This window comes from Lichenostomus cassidix, chromosome 3 (assembly GCF_008360975.1).
Source record: "Lichenostomus cassidix isolate B80296 chromosome 3, HeHo_3.0, whole genome shotgun sequence".
Taxonomy (NCBI): Eukaryota; Metazoa; Chordata; class Aves; order Passeriformes; family Meliphagidae; genus Lichenostomus; species Lichenostomus cassidix.
Window position 1 is genome coordinate 113227927 of NC_139483.1, and position 18552 is coordinate 113246478.

The 18552-nt window shown below is 51.4% G+C and overlaps 2 protein-coding genes across 11 annotated transcripts in view; one reads left to right on the forward strand and one right to left on the reverse strand.

Annotated features, from left to right (window-relative positions):
- IFT172 (intraflagellar transport 172) overlaps positions 1-10592 on the reverse strand; it is a 37907-nt gene extending 27315 nt beyond the window's left edge. For 4 of the 7 annotated variants that reach the window (XM_085057344.1, XM_085057343.1, XM_085057345.1 and 1 more), the window contains exons 1-11: positions 10444-10591; positions 10072-10215; positions 9877-9989; positions 9330-9369; positions 6429-6494; positions 5969-6048; positions 4729-4816; positions 3683-3897; positions 3464-3587; positions 2249-2344; positions 1473-1634 (exon numbers count right to left, since the gene is read on the reverse strand). In XM_085057344.1, coding sequence (XP_084913470.1) covers positions 1473-1634; positions 2249-2344; positions 3464-3587; positions 3683-3897; positions 4729-4816; positions 5969-6048; positions 6429-6494; positions 9330-9369; positions 9877-9989; positions 10072-10215; positions 10444-10482 — 1167 coding nt within the window. In that variant the 5' untranslated portion in view covers positions 10483-10591. Of the gene's footprint in view, positions 1-1472; positions 1635-2248; positions 2345-3463; positions 3588-3682; positions 3898-4728; positions 4817-5968; positions 6049-6428; positions 6495-8191; positions 8232-9329; positions 9370-9876; positions 9990-10071; positions 10216-10443 lie in introns of those variants that run through there. The other 3 variants (XM_085057349.1, XM_085057348.1, XM_085057347.1) reach the window with 2 other exon arrangements.
- LOC146440600 (low density lipoprotein receptor adapter protein 1-like) lies at positions 10215-17924 on the forward strand. 4 transcript variants are annotated; one of them, XM_085057367.1, is made up of 9 exons: positions 10215-10353; positions 12382-12524; positions 13038-13150; positions 14076-14190; positions 14593-14665; positions 15081-15193; positions 16150-16196; positions 17137-17177; positions 17334-17924. In XM_085057367.1, exons 2-9 carry the CDS (start codon positions 12405-12407, stop codon positions 17489-17491), a joined length of 780 nt encoding a protein of 259 aa, XP_084913493.1. In that variant the 5' UTR covers positions 10215-10353; positions 12382-12404; the 3' UTR covers positions 17492-17924. The 4 variants fall into 4 exon arrangements, with proteins under 4 accessions (XP_084913493.1, XP_084913494.1, XP_084913491.1 ...); XM_085057368.1 differs by lacking the exon at positions 10215-10353 and adding an exon at positions 10586-10799 and having other exon boundaries at positions 16147-16196; positions 17095-17177; XM_085057365.1 differs by lacking the exon at positions 10215-10353 and adding an exon at positions 10586-10799.
- The last annotated feature ends 628 nt before the right edge of the window (positions 17925-18552 follow it).

Here is an 18552-nt window from a genome sequence, read left to right on the forward strand (position 1 = left end):
TTCAGACTCCAGCTCTCTGTGTATAGTATATTACTGCCTTCTGAACAAGAGGCCTTCACGTGATCAAGGTACTCCCTCTGTCTTATTCCTTCATAGGCACTTCTCCACCTTCCCCAGCCCAGCTCTATTACAAAAAGCACCCTAATAACTCATTTGCCTCTGTTAATCATAGCCACAGAATCACTGCTACCACTGGTGGGGGCAGAAATTCCACACCACCACACGTAGCTGAAACCTTTTTTTTTGGAGTCATGCTAGCAATGACTAATCAGCACAGTGGCAGTGGGGGAACAACTGATGGGCAATTTGAGTAGAGCACTGGATATAATACAATAGCTACTGTGATAACAGCAGACAAGTGGCCAGAGAAGCAGAAAACTGAAAGCCAAGGCTACAGCAGTCCTCTTCCCTCCTGGAGTATGAACTACAAGTTACTGCTTCAACAAAACTCCAGTGAGACAAGAAGATAACAAATGGATACCTCACAGCCCTATTCTTTCTGAGAAGTGAGTAGAGCTGTGCAATTGAAACAAAAACTCTGTGCGTTAAGATATAGAGAAACCTGGGAGCTTCAGTCTGGCCAGATTCTCAGTTATATTACTAAGCATCAGCATTCTCCAGCTCAAATCTCCAGTCAGAGATCCTGCTACAAGAGAGATTGATTAGCTCACCATTAGTCTGATGAAAAGTATGTGATATCTCTGCGAACAAAGCAAGTATGTCCTTGAAGCCTATTTAATGCTTTTACCAGACATTAGCCTATGGCCTGCATTTCTAAGCTCAGCACATGGGCTCAGCACTCAGTACACTGTGAGGCTCGGGGATGGACAATTTTTGTGTTTTCTGCTACCAGAAATGGCACTGGCATAAGATGTGGGATGCAGGCATGGATGGTTTTCTGACCTATTTTTGGTTTTGTTTTGTTAAACACACAAAGATTTGTACATTCCCATCTGGAATGTATATACGTAAAACATCCAGATGCGGGCCCCCAAGTACAAGAAAGACTAATAAACTGGAGCAAGTTCAGCAGACTGCCATCAAGACGGTTGATGTGAAGAGGCTGAAGGAATTTGGCTTCTTCAGTCTGGAGGAGGGAAGGCTTAAGAAACCTCTAATATGGTGGTGCAAGGCTTTATCTGGCAGATGCAGAGTGAAAGGATGAGAAGTGGTCATAAAACAGCAGTCAAAATATCAGCAAGACTTAGGAAAAAGGCTTTCCTCCATGAGGACAGTAAAGCATTGGAACAGGTGACTAGAGAAACCAGGGGATCTGAGTAACAGCATCTGAATTGAATACTGAACTTCCTTTGGGCAGTAAGTTTGATAAGAAACCTCCCAAGGCCCCTTCAAACGTGAATTATTCTATGATTCTTTGAAAATAGAGGTATTGTTCCCATGCAGAAATCATATCCTCTGAGTTACCAAGTTAAGCATTTGACACTTCAAAAATGCCACTGATTTTCCAGTACCTCACTGAGTTTGTTGGAGCTGATGTCACCCAGCAGTAACGTGTCTGAGGTATAGGCCACCAGATACCTGTCCTTCCCTAAGATCTTCACCTCATCAATCTCGTAACCATACTGGGATTTCAACACAACTCGAGTTCCTGTTGAGAGGTTCTTCACAATGACCTAGAGAAAATGAGAAAAAGCAATATGAGGCCATGCACAGAGGAACAGCACAGCCTTCTTGCCCCATGGAAGACTAGGCAACAGAGGATACTAGGATATTTAGGCATCCCCTCACATCACTTCACTCTGCTTTTTTAAAAGACCTTACCATTCCTTTTGCATGGGATGACAGCTGTAGTAGACACCCGAGATTCTTACTTTTGCCATTTACAAGTTACTAGCCCATCTGGAGGCCCACCCTGGCCCCCAAGGATAAGCCCTCTTTGAAGAGTCCTGCAGTCTCTCTCCTGATTGTAGCGGGGTGCCCAGGCTGCCAGCTTACCCTCACTGCCTCATTTTGAACAAGGTAAATTTAGCCGAAATTAAACCACTTCAGGAGTCTGCACTTGGCACAGAGGTACCTCACACAAATTCACAAAGCAGAACATTAACTCCATGGCCTTTTATCCTAGCCAATTCCCACCCAACCTTAGCCCTGTCCCTGGTATATCCCCTGTGCCCTTCTTGACAAATTGGTATGAGCAAACTGTAGGTGCAGAATTCCAAGCATGTCTAGTTCTGGCAAACATCCTGTTTTCATCAGGAATTTCATACCTCATTAGCTATTCTCTCACCTGGCTTGGTCCCACATATGTAATTTCAAATTTATTTTTGTAAATGGTTCTGCGAAGGCAGCAGTCAAACTGTTCAACTCCTCCACACAGCGTACCCTGGGGACAAAAACACATTGTGTGGTCAGTGAACTCTGTTAAGGAGAGATTTTCCAGACTCTGCTTACATGAAGAAGATCAGAGGTCAGACACAAACACACCAGTCCTAGCTGTTCTGGGGAACAAGGTTCAAGCACTTAGATGCAGGAGGACCAGCCCTATTTTGACTTTCTTGAGACATCAGAAAGATTGAGCCATTCTCAGAAAAGTGGAGACCACCAAACACTGGCATGAATCCAGGACAGGAGGAGGCGGGGTTAAAAACCACCTTTACCCCCATCTTCCCCATTATTCTTCTGTTTCTCATTTCTCCCTCTCCCAGCCTCGCAATCTCTCCTCCCTCCCAGCAAAATCCTTTCAGCTTTATCTCTTTCTGTGTAACATCCCCATTTTTTCACTAATCTCCTATCCATTAGCCCCTTTCCTGTCTCTGCAAGTATTTGTTCACATGTTCAGTAACTTTTGGTCTGAAAATACTTCAAGGATTCTTGATCATTGAACACAAAAATATGCGAAAATTATTAAACAAAAGTTGTAAATAGCATATTTCCTAAATAATTTCCTAAATAATTTAAGTGTTTTGAGTTATTCAACTTACTACAGAAAAATAGGCAGAAAGATTAACTTAAAGAGATTTAAAGAATTATCTGACTTTAGAGAAAGGCAAATTAAGGCTCGACAGCTGAAAGCAGACAAAAGAGCATGCTGAACTGGAAACACAGCACAGAAACACAGACTTCTTTAATTAGCAGGTCAGTTTGTATACGGCTTCTCACAGAAGAGGAAAGAATGCTCCTGAGACTCCTCTGGAGGAGCTATGCTGACCTCATTACGCTTCTCAGAAAAGAGGAGTGCTGCTGCAACCAGCAAGCCATCACACCAACAGCCACAAGATTTTACAGCTTCACACTCTGCACACATGACTGCAGTAGTTTCCTAGCGTAAGGTCTCAGCCTCAGCATCTGCACTGTACCCCTGGCTGATGGTGCTACCACATCAGTATGACCACAGTCAAAGCTGTCCCTGTACCACACCACTTTGCTTCCAGGCACAAACATGGATAAGGGTGACCCAGCTATGGGACTTGAGGGTTCAGGGCTCCTGACTGATGATACAAACCGCACAGATCCGTGAGCCATCCCTCTTCCACGCCAAAGCTGTGATGGTGTATAGGTGAGCTATTTCTTTGGGCTTGCCTTCCTCCCAGGCACTGCGGCGTGGGCTCCAGTTCAGAACCCGCAACCTGTCAGAGAGCAGATAGGAAAGACATGAAAAACTGTGTACGGCTGACAGAGGAAGGACTATAAAGAGAAGACTTCTCCATCAGGGACATGGTACCTGTCATAGCTGCCAATGACAATGGACTGGCCACCGGGACTGGTGGTTGCTGTGGTGAATTCCTTCTCCGATGAGTCCCGGCTGTAGTCAAAGGTTTGAATCACGCTGCCTTCCTTCCCATAAGCAACGATCTTCTTGTCACAGCCTGCAGCCACAATGCCATTGGAAGCCCAGGCAAGGGCATAAGGAGGACAGGGATGCACTGCCAATTTGCCCTACAACAGACAAGAACACCCTGAACACCTGAATGGCCCTAGCCCCCAACCAGCCTCTGTACTCAGCTATCCCAGTGGGATCAGTATAGGACCTTCTGTAAAGCCCAGTTCACAGAGACATCTTTGTCTGCCTGTCCAGTCTGTAGGAAGACAGAAAACAGAACTGAGAGATGTATCAACTATTACATTTATTTAACTGTGAGAGAAGATTCCTGATGCCAGTAAGAAGACTAATATCATTAACCAGACTGGGACTGAACTCCCAACCCTGCAGAGTATAAATGGGCCTTCAGGTTATCATGGCAGAGAGGAGCCATGCTCAAACTGCTTCAGGTGGAGAAAAAAGATCTGAGAACAACATCCCCTTCACCACAGCCTGAAGCACAGAGAGACTCCTGGCAGAGGAGGAGGCTCAGAAAAGTGCTGGGTGTCCAAGGACAAAATGTGAGCCTGAAATTCAATATTAACTGTGGTAACTACACACTGCTTAGTGCAGAGATTACAATAGCCATTCCATGGAACCACACCTCTTTGAGCATCATTCTCCTGGACACTTGGAACATCAGATCCTTCCAGACACCTGAACAGCCTTATGCCTCATACACAAAAACATGAATTCCCCCCTTACCACTGCCCTCAGTGCATTCCAAAGCATCTAGTCACCGTTCTGCCTTCATCAGTGCTTCCCAAAACCTTCACTAGCAAGCACAGCCTGCAGCTCCTCTCCAGACTTGCACTTCCTCCACAGCCTGATCCCTTTCCAGAGCTCTGGAGCTGGGAAGCAGGCTATGCAAACAGGAATTCTGCTCACTGAAGAATGATCTTTGATACCTGTGATTCACCTGAGCCCTCATCAGCAAAGAAGAAGCGCACTATGGTTCCATCTGCATGGCCAGACAGGATTCCCCTACCGGACACACTGCAGAAAAATAGACAGGATGATACAATGCTGCAGTAAGACTTGCATCTTTATACTCATATCTCCGCCCAGAGCAGCCATTCCCAGGGTCATCACTGATCCAGGAACCTTCCCCAAAGACAAGAATAATATCGAGTATCTGTGCCACTGTCTGTAAAAACAAATCAGACAAAAGTACAGAGAGTGGAGAGCAGCCAGTTAAGTAGCTTCATCATGTGAAATTACAATAAACAACTTTCTGTATTACTAAAACCCAGAGAAGCTAAGTGATGTTCAGTGGAATAATGACTCCGCTCAGAAGTGCTTACAGCAAAGTGTATCAAACAGCCCTCGCACTGGAATTGTTCCAGAAGTGAGGCTGGGTATTATGATACTGGGAATCCCTAAAAGAAACACAATGTAGGCAAAAAACATCTGGGCAAAAACTCCAGGCCTAAGTCCATTTTTTACAGCATTGATGCCCTGTACTTCTGGACACAAGCAGGGAGAAGAAAGCAAGGAAGAAGAAACAGGCTGAAGATCATGTACCCAGAAAAACACTTTTTAGTGATGAAGATTCAAGAACAGAATACAAATTCTATGGACACTGTCACAACCCAGCAATCACATATGTCACCAGAACAACAGCATTTAATGAAAATCCCACTCCTAGGACAATGAAACATCTTAATTTTTCTTTTTGATAAAGAATACTAAAGCAGCTAAAAGGAAATTTTATTAATAAGAATAATTTTAAATTACACTTTTAGGGTTGCTTTCCTAATTAGAGCCTTGTCAAGAGTTTTATCTGGCAGAATGTTCTTACCTTTTTTAGCCCTTAAACTTGATTAATGTTAGTAAATAGCTATGTGAAGCTGACAAATGCAATCCTTATAAAGTCACAGCTTCAAATACATCTATGTATATGAGTAAGCCCATGGAGACTTTCAAACTCAACTGTGTTTGAGGAACAACCAGAGTGCCTGTGTGGCACAGCCAGGTACCAGATTTTAGGAAGGAATTTCTTCTAGAGAGAACAGTTTGTTATTATGTTGACAAGTAACTAACAGCAAAAGAACACTGGCAACTTCCCATAATGGCCCGTTATGCCAGGCCAGCAGCAGGTGGGAGACTGAGCCAAAGCAGAGCAGGCCAAAGCAATGCCATACTCACTTGGAAGTTAGTGACACCACGTAGGAATCTGTCGCATAAATGGTGGAAGACTTGTTGTTCTTTGTATTTGCTAAACGGACCTGAGAAAGAGAATCTGATCAACTTTGCTTTTTGTCTGTAGAAGGTGGATCTCCCCCTGTGTAAGTAATATTCCCAGAGGTTCAGTCCATGACCAGTGAAAGAAATCACAGCAAGCTCATTGCTTTTCAGTAGGTTGTAGAAGTGGAAAAGTTGGAGTCACATTTCCCTGTCACTAGAGAGGCCTGGGGAAAGATCCAAATGATCCAACAGAATCTCCAGGGACTAACTGAGAATCAGAAAATTCAAGTCCATGGTGTAATCCCTCTGTTACTACTACTGTGGCACCCAGTTATGTCTCTTATCCCATAGCCCAGCCACTTGCAGACCCTGGCATACCCAGGAAGGGAAAGAAAGTCATGCAAATAACAAGTTTCTTTACCTTTCCTTCAGCAAGACCAAAGACAATGACATTCTCTGCTGGCCACAATAAGCAGGTCACGGCACTCTGCCAAAGAGGAGGTAAAAAGAGAGGTAAGAGCTCCAACCTAATCAGCTTCCATGCCACCTAAAATAGTTCATGAACAGACACCACTCAGGCAGGAGGCATTTGGCCAGGCCTTACAGTAGCTGAAGCTACTGGACAAGCCTTACTCCATGCAGAAGCTTAAGTTAGATAATAGTGAGTTGAGGCAAAGTAATTGAGTTCAGGAGGACTAAAGGAGGGCAGCAAAGTTGTATGGATGTGTTCAGTTTGGAGCTCTTCTGAGAGTACTACTGAGCAGGTGCTTGGCTTGCCACATGCTATCAGTGCATGTATAAAATCATGGCTGTTTTAAAAGATTTTTTGCAACAAGTAAAAAATACAAAAATAATTTGACTGTGCCAACTTCTGTAGTAGCTATGAGAATACTTGTATATTGGATCTTCATTTGATGAATCAGAAATAGTCTCTATTTTTTCATTGACAAGCAAGATGGTTGGTTATTAGATGCTACCAAGCAGGTCAGGTAGAAATAGGCTCATTAAATGCAAACCAAAGGTATTCTCAAAATGTGAGGTGGGGTCAGGATGAATAAAGCTGACCACAAAACCCAACTGTAAGAGAGCGTCAAAAAAGTTTATGAAAGCCCTTCACATCTATCCTGCAGAACTCTGGTCAGTAAAAAGGCTGGTGTTTGGCACTATGCCACCAGCAACCAGCCTCACTGGCTGCTCAGTCCCATTTTAAGCTTTAGATACATATATGCCCTCATTTATTCACCTCATCTTCTATCTGCACTCTGATCATTCATATCAGTAAACACAGCTACAATCAGGCAACAAAATGTCCAAAGGTAACCAAACTGTTCATAATTTAAACGTCCAACCAATAACCAAGACCCATTTTCATTACCCATTTCCCAGGAATTTGTGTATTTACCTCATTTTCTGCCAGACTCTTGTTTTCAGTTTAACACAACAAAAGCCTGGGAACAAGCCTTGCATAGTGGTGATGTGCTGACTGCTTGTCCTCCCGGCCCTTGAGCAGGAGGCTTGGCTTGCCAGTGTGATCACATACTGTGATCACTGGGTACGTAAGAGTGCCCAGTGACAGGAGAGGGAAAGGGCTCAATAAACGATCTCTCATATTGACTGAATGTGGCTAGCACAGGCTTTTCCCATGAGAATTCCTTTTGTGTTTTATAAATAAAGTTTGGATGTTATTGGAACAGTGTCCCAAGACTTGGACGGTGCAGGCCTGGCCAATCAGGCCTAGGGGGAGGCTTCTGACCGACCAATCTGGGCGACCTTTGAAAACTCTATATATATGATGAAATCAAAACAATAAAGGTTTTTTCCTTCTTGCCACTGAGAACTGGTGCTTCTTTACTCTGCTAGCGGCTCAACAGCGACAACTGAACACATAAGAAATTTTTAAGTAACAGTATTTAGTTACAGGAGAAAGCCAAACACAGCAGTAAAATCCCATGCATAAAGAACCAGAAAAAAAAAGGATTTATTGTGTTACGAATGGTAGAAAAGGCATGGGAAAATGAGAGAAAGAGTGAAAAGAATTACTGAATTTCTACATGAAAAATGCAAAAACCTATATGCGTGCCATGGACAGCATCTGAGCTTGTGAGAGGCAAGCAGGTCCCCACCAGGCAGGCAGCTGGAGGGGCAGGCAGCAAGCGGTGCAAAAGGAAAGGGAGGGAGACTCACCGTAGGGATACTACAGGTGCCCACACCTGGCATAGCCACCCTGCTCAGGAAAGGGACAAATAGACACCAAGCTCCTGTTGCTCTCATTTCCTCATCACACTCTATTCTCATGATCACTCAGTGCAGCAGCTCAGCCACAGAGAAACAGAAGCTGACTAGCAGCTTTCCAATTGGCAGAGCCACAGAATTCCCTGGGCTTCCCTCCAGCAGCCAGGAGAGAGCAGTCAGAGCAGCCACAGTGGTAGGCCACGGCCCAACTCTGAGATGTAGGCTTTTGACCCAGGGGCTGAGGCTGTCCTTCACCTGAGAGACAGCTTGAGAAAGCCTGGCACAGAGAAGCCAGCAACTCCATCAGGAGCAGCTCTGTCTAAGTCTTCTGGGGATTTGGCCATGGAGGATAATTCCTCCTACCCTCCAGAGAACTTTCTTGGTGACACAGAGAACATGGGGGTGGCACTTGCCTGGAAAGCCTTGGGCAGCTGCTGGACTTTCGCCTCTGAAGGTAGAAATAGACAGTGCACTGTATTTTCTCACTCCAATGGCTTTCTGTGCAAGGAATTCGTAACATCTTTGCCTTTTCCAGATGGCAAACACCATCCCTTGACAAACACCTACTGGGCAGATTGCTCTCTAACACAGGCAGGCAGAGCCAAAGCAGCAGAACATGAAGGTGACCAAAGAGCAAACCTGACTGAAATCACAAACCTGGGGCATTTGAGCATGTGGATATTTGTGAATGCAGTTTGAAATGTGCGCACATTCCATTTTGTTTAATAAGGAATCTTAGAGTTTAGAGTTACCAACCTGTGAAAAATAGTTGGGCTCTGAGTCTCTCGTATTTTTCCCTTTCAACTCCCTTAAAATATTCTGTCCGCTGATGCCTAAAGTAGTCCTTAAAGTTTTGTAACTGACTGCATTGATCATTCAGCAATTAGCTATTGTGTTGTACCCAGGCATTAGGAGACTTCTGAAGCTTGATGAGCAATATGTGCCTCAGAATTTAGAGATTCTCTTAAGATCTTTAAAGATCAAATATAGCTGGGCCAAGTACACCTGTGCGTATGAGAAGAGAGACCTCTCATTGTCTTTTCCTACATATGCTGGAGAAAATGGAGTCAAACAGAAGTCTGGGTCTCACCGTTTGGATGAATTTGTTGCATATCACCTTCTTGTCACCCCTGCAGGAAAATGTAAAAAAAATTGCTATTAGCAAATCTGGCAACACTGCACATTCTGTTCACCCTACTGTTCGTATGCAGTTTGTATGTTTAGTATTGCCAAACATAGGCCATTGAGGTTTTGCATGCTGCTTGTCTATCACAACTTTAGACAAAAAATCAAAAAGACCCCAACTTCTGAGCTCCCAAAACTCTGGAGAACTGCCTTTCTGAGTGCCCTTAGCACAACTCATGCCAGCAAATAAGGCTGCAGTGGGGCAGGTGTGTGCTACGGCTCCAAAATTGTGACACAGGGCGGCAACATGGGCTCCAGCTGGCTGCATACACAGCCAGGGCTCCACTCAAGGGCCCTGCCGAGGAAACCTCACCCGCTGCTCCCCATGGACACCTAATTGGCTCCCTGTGGGTCAGGTGATGGATGCTGCAGTGTGTGCCAGGGCGAGGATCAGGCTAAGAGAGCCCATGGCAGGGCGGAATGGAGTGCGCTGGACCCCACCGCAGACTCACCACTCCTCGCCGATCCTATACACGTAGACAATGTTGTCCGTCTGCCCGATGGCCAGTTTGGTAGAGTCCGGGGAGAAAGCCATGCCTTTGACCGTGTAGCTCTTCCTGCCATACTGCGGAGAGGGTCTGTGTGAACGCGGGAAGGTCGGCTGCCCCAGCGCTGCCCGGCCCACGCCTCGGCCCGGCCCCGCTCACCTTGGCGTCCGCCGGTTTGGTGGAGAACTTGTCGCGCCGCTCGCCCTGCTCGTCGTAGAGCAACACTACGCGCTCCGCGGTGCACACGGCGAATCGGGCACTGCTGGCGGACCAGGCCATGCAGGTCACCCGCGCCGTCCCGTCCTGCGGGTACACAACAGCCCCAGTGGGCACACGCAGCTCAGCGGATACACACTGCTCAGCGGTTGGGCACGCACACCTCAGCAGTCACACAACAGCCTCAGCGCCGCCGCTAGACCGGGAGCTACGCGCCCCAGACCGGTAAGGGCCGCTCCACCAAACCAAGCCCAACCCGGCCCGCTCCCCCGCAGCCCGCTCCCCCCAGCCCGGCCCGGCCCGGCCCGGCCCGACCTGCGGGGCCAGCAAGGTCCGCACGTGCCGCAACTGCATCGCGCCCTACGCCGGGGCCGGGGCCGGGGCCCGGGCTGGGAGGGTCCACGGGCCCGCTCCGCTGCGTCTGCCGCCGCCGCCACGGGTCCCGCCTCGCCCCGCCTCTGTTGCCGCGGCAACCCCGCCGCCTCCACCGCGCTGACGCCAGTGCGTCGAGCCCGCGGGGACCGACCCCCCCCGCGACACCGACAGGGATCGGTCCGGCTCGGCTCGGCTTGATCCCGGCTTTGCTATGGAGGCGCTGCGGGCGGCGGGGCGCGCCGTGCTGCGGAGCCCGCGCCTCTCCCGCCATGGCCTAGGTCTCCGCCGGCGGCGCAGTGAGTGCGGAGTGAGGCGGGGGTCGGGGCCATGCATCGCTCCGGGCGGGGAGCCCGCAGCTCGGCGCAGTCGGGCCAAGGATACGGCCGTTGCCTGCTGCAGGGCAGTCCGAGGGGGTTGGAGGACTAGGGGGGGCGGGGGCGGCCGTAGGGGTAGCCGAGATAGGGGAGGCGAGGGGGTCGGGGATCAGGCCGAGGGGGCCGGGGCACTGCCGGCCTCGAGGCACGGCGGCGCTGCAGCTGCTCGCCGGGGCCTCCATGCCCCGCTCCCCGGTCTGTCGCCTCATGCCCCACTTGTGAATCGAGGCCGCCCGCGCCAGGGGACTGACGGGCCCGGGCGGCCGCGCCAGGCGCTGGAACACGCTGGACAGCACCGGGAACCTCCCCGGCCTCCGCGGACCTCGGTCCCCTTGGGCCGCCGCGCTTGGTCCTTTGCCATGCGAGCCCGTGTTGTCTGCGGCACGGCAGAATCCAAGAGCGACCCACGGGCACATCCCTGGAACTGTTCAAGGCTAGGCTGGACTGGTCTAGTGGAAGGTGGCCATGCCTGTGGAAGGCGAGTGGAACTGGATGAGCTTTAAGGTTCTTTCCCACCCAAACCACTCCATGATTCCATGACCCCACAGGCACCCTGTGGCACAGGAGGGTCATGTCTGGCTGTTCTCAGTCAGCTGCCCAAAGCTTTGCTGGAGCAGCAGTGCTTACCCTGGCAGGCCTGGCATACGTGGACTGTCCTGAGAGTTTGGAGTCACAGGGTTCTGCTGCCCAGGGTGGAGGTCACTGGTGTCTGTATGGCACCAGGCAGGCTCCCTGACAGTTGTCACTTGTGCAAGAATATGCTGTGCAAATAAGGTCTCCTGATTTCCCTGTGGGTTCAGATTTTTCCAATTATGAGTTGGACCCTTCTGCAAGTGTGCCAGTAATGCTCAGGGAGCAAATCCCAGGGAAGAGTTGAAAATAACCCTGAAAAGTATTAGCTCAGCATGAACAGTACACACCTTGACAATTCCCAGCTCTTTCTTGACACAGCATTTCTGTGGTGCAGTTGCTTCCCAGTCACCCCAGCTTGGATCACAAGTGCTGACTAAGCTGCCCCTGCCCTGGCAGCCTGCTGCTGCAAATGAGATGCCAAGGGGTTTGGCTTTGCTTGCACTGGGGCAATCTGGGGATTTTGATCTCAGTGTGGCAATGAATGCTGCTGCTCTTCAGGTGTGCCAGCAGCTCAGGTGGATGAGAGGAATGCACCACAGAGAACATTTTGTTTGTGATGAAACAGATGAGACCCAGAAACGCAAGATTTTTGCAGACAGCAAAGAGGGCTGCAGCATCCTCAGCCCTGTGCAGATATGCTGGAGCTGTCTGCCTGTGCTGACAGAGCCTGGACTTCCAGGGCTGGAGGACTAAAGCTTCAAGGGTGAACTGCCCACTCCTGTTCCTCTTATGAGAGTGTCACAGAGTCAGGAAAGTGTCCTGCTGGGGGCAGGGAACAACACTGCTGCTGGGAGCTATGGGCGGGGTGGCTTCTCCAGGCCTAGTTGTGGGGCTGCTGGCACATGGCTTCTAAGGGCTTTTGTCTTTGCAGAGCTTCCGGAGAGCTGGGCCGATATGCAGGAGCCACTGCTTGAGGGAATGTGCTTCACCCTCAAGTATCTGGGCATGACACTGGTAGAAAAACCAAAAGGAGAAGACATGGCTGCTGCCGCCATCCGCAGGATCGTGGCCACGGTGAGACCTAGTCCTGGGGCCCTGCTGTGCTGGGGTCAGAGCCTAGCCCCTGGACTCTGGCATGTGACTGTGTACTACCCCTGAGCTCCAGTGAGGGACTGTGCTCTTCCCAAGAGGAGGGTGCTACGCAGGAGGCTGCTGGTGTCTGCCTGTGTGCTGTGGGGAAGCTGCCTTCCTGCAGGACAGCCCCGGCCACCTGCTCCCAGACCTGAACCCAGCTGGAAGCAGAGCTGTGCCTGCCACAGCATGGAGAGGAGGGTGAAGTACTGGGGGAGGTGAGGTCTGTCCCTTTCTGTATGCGTGGCAGTAGTGTGAACAGATTTGAGGAGTGTTCCGTGCAGGGCAGGCCTGATTGCCAGGCTCTGCTGTGCCATCCCTACAGCAGAAGCCTTTGCAGCAAGTGTCCCAAGTGAATTATATTGTGCAGAGTCTGGGGGGGCTCCTTCCAGCCAGGGGGTGAGGCGAAGGCCCTTGCCAGGTTTGCAGATATTGCTGGTGTCTTTCCACTGCCAGGCACGGGTGGGAGCTCGCAAGTTTCAGAAAGTGATTCTGACAGTGTCTCCGAAGGGCATCTCACTGCAGGATGCGGACACAAAGGAGATGGTGGAGAACATCTCCATCTACAGGTGGGCATGTCATGGGGGTGGGCCAGGTGTTCCCCAGCAGCCAGCTGGAGACTAACGGGAATTTGAGCAGTCAGGGAGGGTTGGGCCTTCTGTCAGCAGTACCTTTAAGTTTAGGTCTTTCCTTGGCTCCCTGAGGCCTGTGCTCTCTCTCTGCTATGCCCCCAGCACTGCCTGAAGCTGAGTGTATGCAGGGTCCTTGGGTGGCCTTGAGTTCATCCGCCCATCCATCATCTCCCTGTGCCCTGCTTGTCTCTCCTGGCATTCAGCAGGAGGATGTTGAGGCTGGTGGTTGGAAAGCCCCCCAGGACAGAACTGCATGTCTGTCTCCCCTGCTCTGGGACCACCCTTCTGGCTGCAGGATGCCAGAAACTGCAGCTTACTTGGGCAAGTTAAAGGCAGTTGCTGTAAGAGCTGATGTTGATTTCTCCTGCCACCTGTCCTTTGGCTGGGTTAGGTGTCTGTGGGTGCTGGGTGTGAGGGCAGTGAGTGTGCAGTCTAGTGGCTAGATGGGAAACAGAGACAGGACATCTCTTTGGTGCAAAATTTAGGTCTCACTGCCAGAGGTGATGTGCCAGGTCAGACCATCCCTCTGCCTGGCCTCTAGCTGTGTCCTTGGAGGCAGTCACCCACCCTTCTGTGCTCCTCTTGTCCCAGTGCTTGAGTTCACACACTGGGTTGAGCTGGCCATCAGAAAACTACAGGCCACACAGGCGGGCACAGGAGGGAGTGCCTGTGGCTGCAGTGATCTCTTACCTGCTGCACATACCAGGCAGCCTCTGGCCCTTGGTAGGGGTTTGGGCTGCCTAGTCAGCTCAGGCAGGTGAAAGCCTCAGGTTGTCAGCAGTGCTTGCTGATGTGCTGGGAGTGCAGCAGAAGTCCTGTACTGGGGTCCCGGTTTGTTCTGACAGCTCCTCTCTGACCACAGGATCTCCTACTGCACAACAGACAAACTGCAGAACAAAGTCTTTGCTTATGTTGCCCAGAGCCAGGAGAATGGGGCACTGGAGTGCCATGCCTTCCTCTCACCCAAGAAGAAGATTGTAAGCACTTGCCTTCTGCTCTTGACTCTGTGAGGTAAGGGTGGGAGCAAGGGCCTGCCTTCTCTTCCTTCAGCAAAAGAAGGCCCTTACCTCTGTGAACCTCAGCTGGATTTGGAGCCAGAGAACAGGTGCTGCAAAGACAGGGAGTGAGCAAAGGGGCATTCCCCATTCCCATCCCAGCTCCTGAGGGCTTCCTGTCCCAGCTCCTGAAGGTCTGCTCTTGGGGGTGACTGGCCCCCAGCGGCAGACAGGACTCAGAATTGAGCTCTGGCCTTCCATCTGTGTGTTCTGCAGGGAAAGGCAGCAAGGGATGCTGTGGGGTCTCAGATTTCATGGCAGCGGGGTTATCCTGGCTTGAGGACCCAGATGGAAGCAGGCATTCCCTCTCTTTCATGTTCACAGGCCCAGGCTGTGACTCTGACTGTGGCCCAGGCCTTTCAGATGGCACTGGATCTTTGGGAAGCAACACATGCCGGTAGGAGGAATTTCTCAGATGTGTCCCTCTGCATAGCTCTGGGATAAATGTCTCTGGTGTGAGACCCTGTCCTGGGCTGTGTGGAGGGGAGATGGCTTGCTGCCTGGCTGGTGAAACACACCAGGCAGGGAGTGTTGTCCTTGTGGTTGTGTTCTCTGCCATTCCCCCATCTCAGGCTGGGGTGGGGTTGGAGATGTACCTGCTCTCCCATGCTTAACTGCTGTGTATTGCTGAGCTGTAGCCCAGCTCAGGGCCTGGTGGTGCCTGCCCTGAGTGGTGATCCTTTACCCTTGTTTGCATTCTCTCTCCAGCACAGCAGGGGTACCCTGTTCCTCGCCCACAGTCCTGCCTGTACATTCCCAGCTGGACTTTCTCCAGGTTGCAGGCACTAACAGCTGCTTTTGCCCTGTCCCAGGCTCTAGGCAGGAACAACCCTTTCACCCTTCATGTGTCTTGGAGAGCAGTGAGCCCGGCAGACCCCATCAGCCAGCCCCAAAAGGGAGCACTCCCTTCAGACACCAGTTTGGGGTACAGTATGTGCAAGTCAGGCCCATGCCCAGGGATGTCTGGAATTAGGGCAGGAACAGAGTGACCCTTACACAGCTCCCTGCTCCTGCCCTCCCAGAACCCTGTTGATACCTGCACAGCCCCCGTTGCACATGGCAGCCTGATGGGAGGTGGTGCACTGGGCTCTGTGGTTCATACAGCAGGTGAAGTTCCTTGGTGTCTGTGCTTCAGGAGCTCTGCTGTCAGGCCCAGTTCTGCTGCAGCCTCAGCCCTGCTCTGCCGGCCCTGTCGCACAGGAACCTGGGACCTGTGCTGCACACCTGGTTTCATGGCTGGGGGTGAGAGCTGCCTCTGAAGGCGAGGACCCTTGGATCATCATCCTGCCAGCCTGAGCTAAGGCTCAACCCAGCCCATCTGCACTGCACCTCCTGCATGGCCACAGCAATTGGAGCATTGTTATGCTGGTCTCACTATGTCCCTGCCTGGGAGCTTCTGGATGCTTGGTCCTTGGCCTCATGCTTCCAGTGTGGGTCGAGCCTGGCAATGCTTGGGGTTGTACCTGTGTGCAGCCTGCTCCTGGTAGTCTCTGCCTGCCCCTTCAGCTGCAGGGTGTGCCTACCCACCACTGTCCCTGGGCAGAGGTGCACTGTGTCAGCAGCTGTGTCAGCATGGTCCATGCTCACAGCTTGTGTTTGGGGCATTGCTCCTGGAGGGGGTATGGGATGTGGGATGAGCCATGGCCTATCTGTCCTTGTGTACTTGAGCCCAGCAGGTTCTGGCAGCCCAGCACTCCAGTCTTTTCCCCCACTGCCTGTGAGAGCCCTTTGTGCTGTGCCTGGGGAGTGACTGTCTTGTGAAAGGGCCAGACAGGTTCTGAGCAGCCCAGCCTTGCTCCTGGCAGAGACCTGACCATGCAGTGAGATATCATGGTGGGTTTTTGTTTGTTTGCTTGCTAGGAGGAGGAGGAGGAGGAGGAGGAGGAGGAGGAGGAGGAAGATGATAATGTCGGCGAAACCTTATCTGGGTAGGTGGTGAGCTGCTGCTTGCATTCAGGGATGTCTCTGATGAACTGTCTTGTTTCTTTCTCCGTGCTCCATGCAAGGGGAGCTGCTGGGGCCATGGGCATGGTGGGATCATGGAGGAGAACTGCATGGAACCAAGGGGAGGTTTCCTGCTCTTTCTTTGCCTCTATCAGCTGAGAGCTCAAGTGAACAGAAGGTTGAGTGGTGGAGGGACAGACCATGCAGTCCATCTTTTGCAGCAGAGATGCGGGAGACAGCTACTGACCCCCAGGATGCATCCAGAGATGTTTCTTACTCTGTTTCTGCCAGTCTTAGCTGAGGCCAGCCTGTCCAGACATGTTTCTCAAATGGGACTCAGAGTTGTCCTTCTTCTCCCACTGATTTCCCTGGGGTTGGACCAGGATGGAGGCGTGATCATGCTGACTTCTGCATGGACTGGGGCTGTGGGCTGAGCTTGGTGATGTGTGTCTTATGTTGGGGGGGAGCTGATGGAACAGTCAATCAGCAGAGGATTAACCTGCAGGTTGGCAGAAGTGCTGGTGGTGAGCCTGAGAAGCCCATTCCATCATGGCTGTTCTCCATGTGCATGGCAGCTCTCCATGTGCATGGCAGCAGGCACTCAGCTGGGGTCTGCCAGGTCTGAATTTGAGCTGAGCCAGTGTCACGTGGCAACCAGTGGTGCTCAGACTGGAGCTGTTTGTGTAGCCTGATGAAGTAGCACCCCTTTGGACATGGGGCTCCTGATGGGAAGGAGATACAGCTTTGCAGTCTTGGGATAGGCTGGCCTGGGGATGGAGTTTGGTAGCAAGGCGTCTTAGGGCTTTCTGCACTCCCAGTGCCTGGTGCTGCTGTGCCATTCCTGCCTTGTCAGGGTCATGAGCATGCCATGTCTCTCAGGAGGATGTGCTTGGGGTATGATGGATGCTGTGTTCTCTTCCAAAGCAGCATGGAGAAGCTGGGGAGGGAATCCCACAGCCCAGCAGGTAAGTTCCTTCAGTGCTGCATCAGCTCATCCCCCAACATGTCCTCTGCAAGGCAAGGGAGGCTGATGCTTACCTGGGAAGGTCTGCTTCCCCTTGCAGGCTGTGCTGAGCTCCCAGCATATGCCTCATGGTCCATGTCTTCCTCTCACTTTTCAGAATTAACACCTCTTGGGCCCCAGTTGAGCTCTCCTACAGCACAGCTATTGTGCTACCACCTGGGGCAGCCCCTGGACAGCTGGACGGTGCTGGGAGGGGTTGGAGACCTCCCCACCACTGGCCCCAAGACTGCTGGCCCCAAGACTCCCCTGGGCTAAGCCAAATCTCTGCAACAACGGACCAGCTACTCAGGATTCACCCTGTGCCTGCACCTGGGCTAGCCAGTGCCTGCCCTGCCCTGGCACTGCCCTTGCGGCACAGGGGCTGCTGGCGCTGCTGCCATGGAGTGCACAGGCTGCTGCAACAGCTGCATGAACTGCCTTGAGCTGCAGCTGCTCCCAGCTTGGGCTGGGGGACTCATGCTCCTCATCCTGCTCACTCCCAGGCCATGCAGGACCACCCCGAGTGCTCTGAGCCTGCCTAGTGCAGGGAGTGTACATACTCAGGGAGCAATAGCTCTTGGCCTGGAGCAGTGCGTGATGAAGGCCTTGCCCCTGCAGTTCAGCCCCATACCCTCTCACGAGTGAAATGAACTGGTTTTTAAAGGAAAGCTCTGCCTTTATAGAGAAATAAACTGAGTTTTTTACCGTTCTCATTTGAGTGCTGGGTGGGTGCCATGTGTAAGCATGCATGATACTGCGTCTGCTGCATTGCCTGTGGTGAGAATTGCTGTGCCCCGAGCTCATGGAGTCTGGAACCCCCACATTTTCCTTGGCTGTGAGCCCTGAGGGCGCTGCTCCTCCTGTTCTTCCCTGTGCTGAGGGCTGCCAGGGGCCAGGGTGTCTTCATGACCTGGGAGGAGCAGGTTCAGGCTGTGCTGTACTGGTGTGTTGAACACCTGTGAATGTCACCTGGACTGATGGGAGCTGATGCTAACCATGCTGAGGCCTGGGCAGACACAAGCACTTGTGTGTCAGCAGCTCTTGTGCTCTTCCCACTTGCCTGCTCTGCTCTGAAGTATCTCTGCCCTGCTGCATCCCAGCTGTGCTCTACACAGGCAAGATGTGCAATTGGTTTCCTTCCCCAGACAGAGCAGGGGAGGCTGCAGCCATCAGGATGTCTGGTTTCTCTGGCAATTAACAGCTTGCAGCTGTGTTCTGGCTGAGGCCCTTGCTGCTGGGTTCCTGTCACATCTCCACACAGATGCCCTTCTCAGGCTGGTGTCACTGACAGCCCAGCCGAGCACCAATTGCTGGTTGCAGCTGGGATGGCAGGGCCA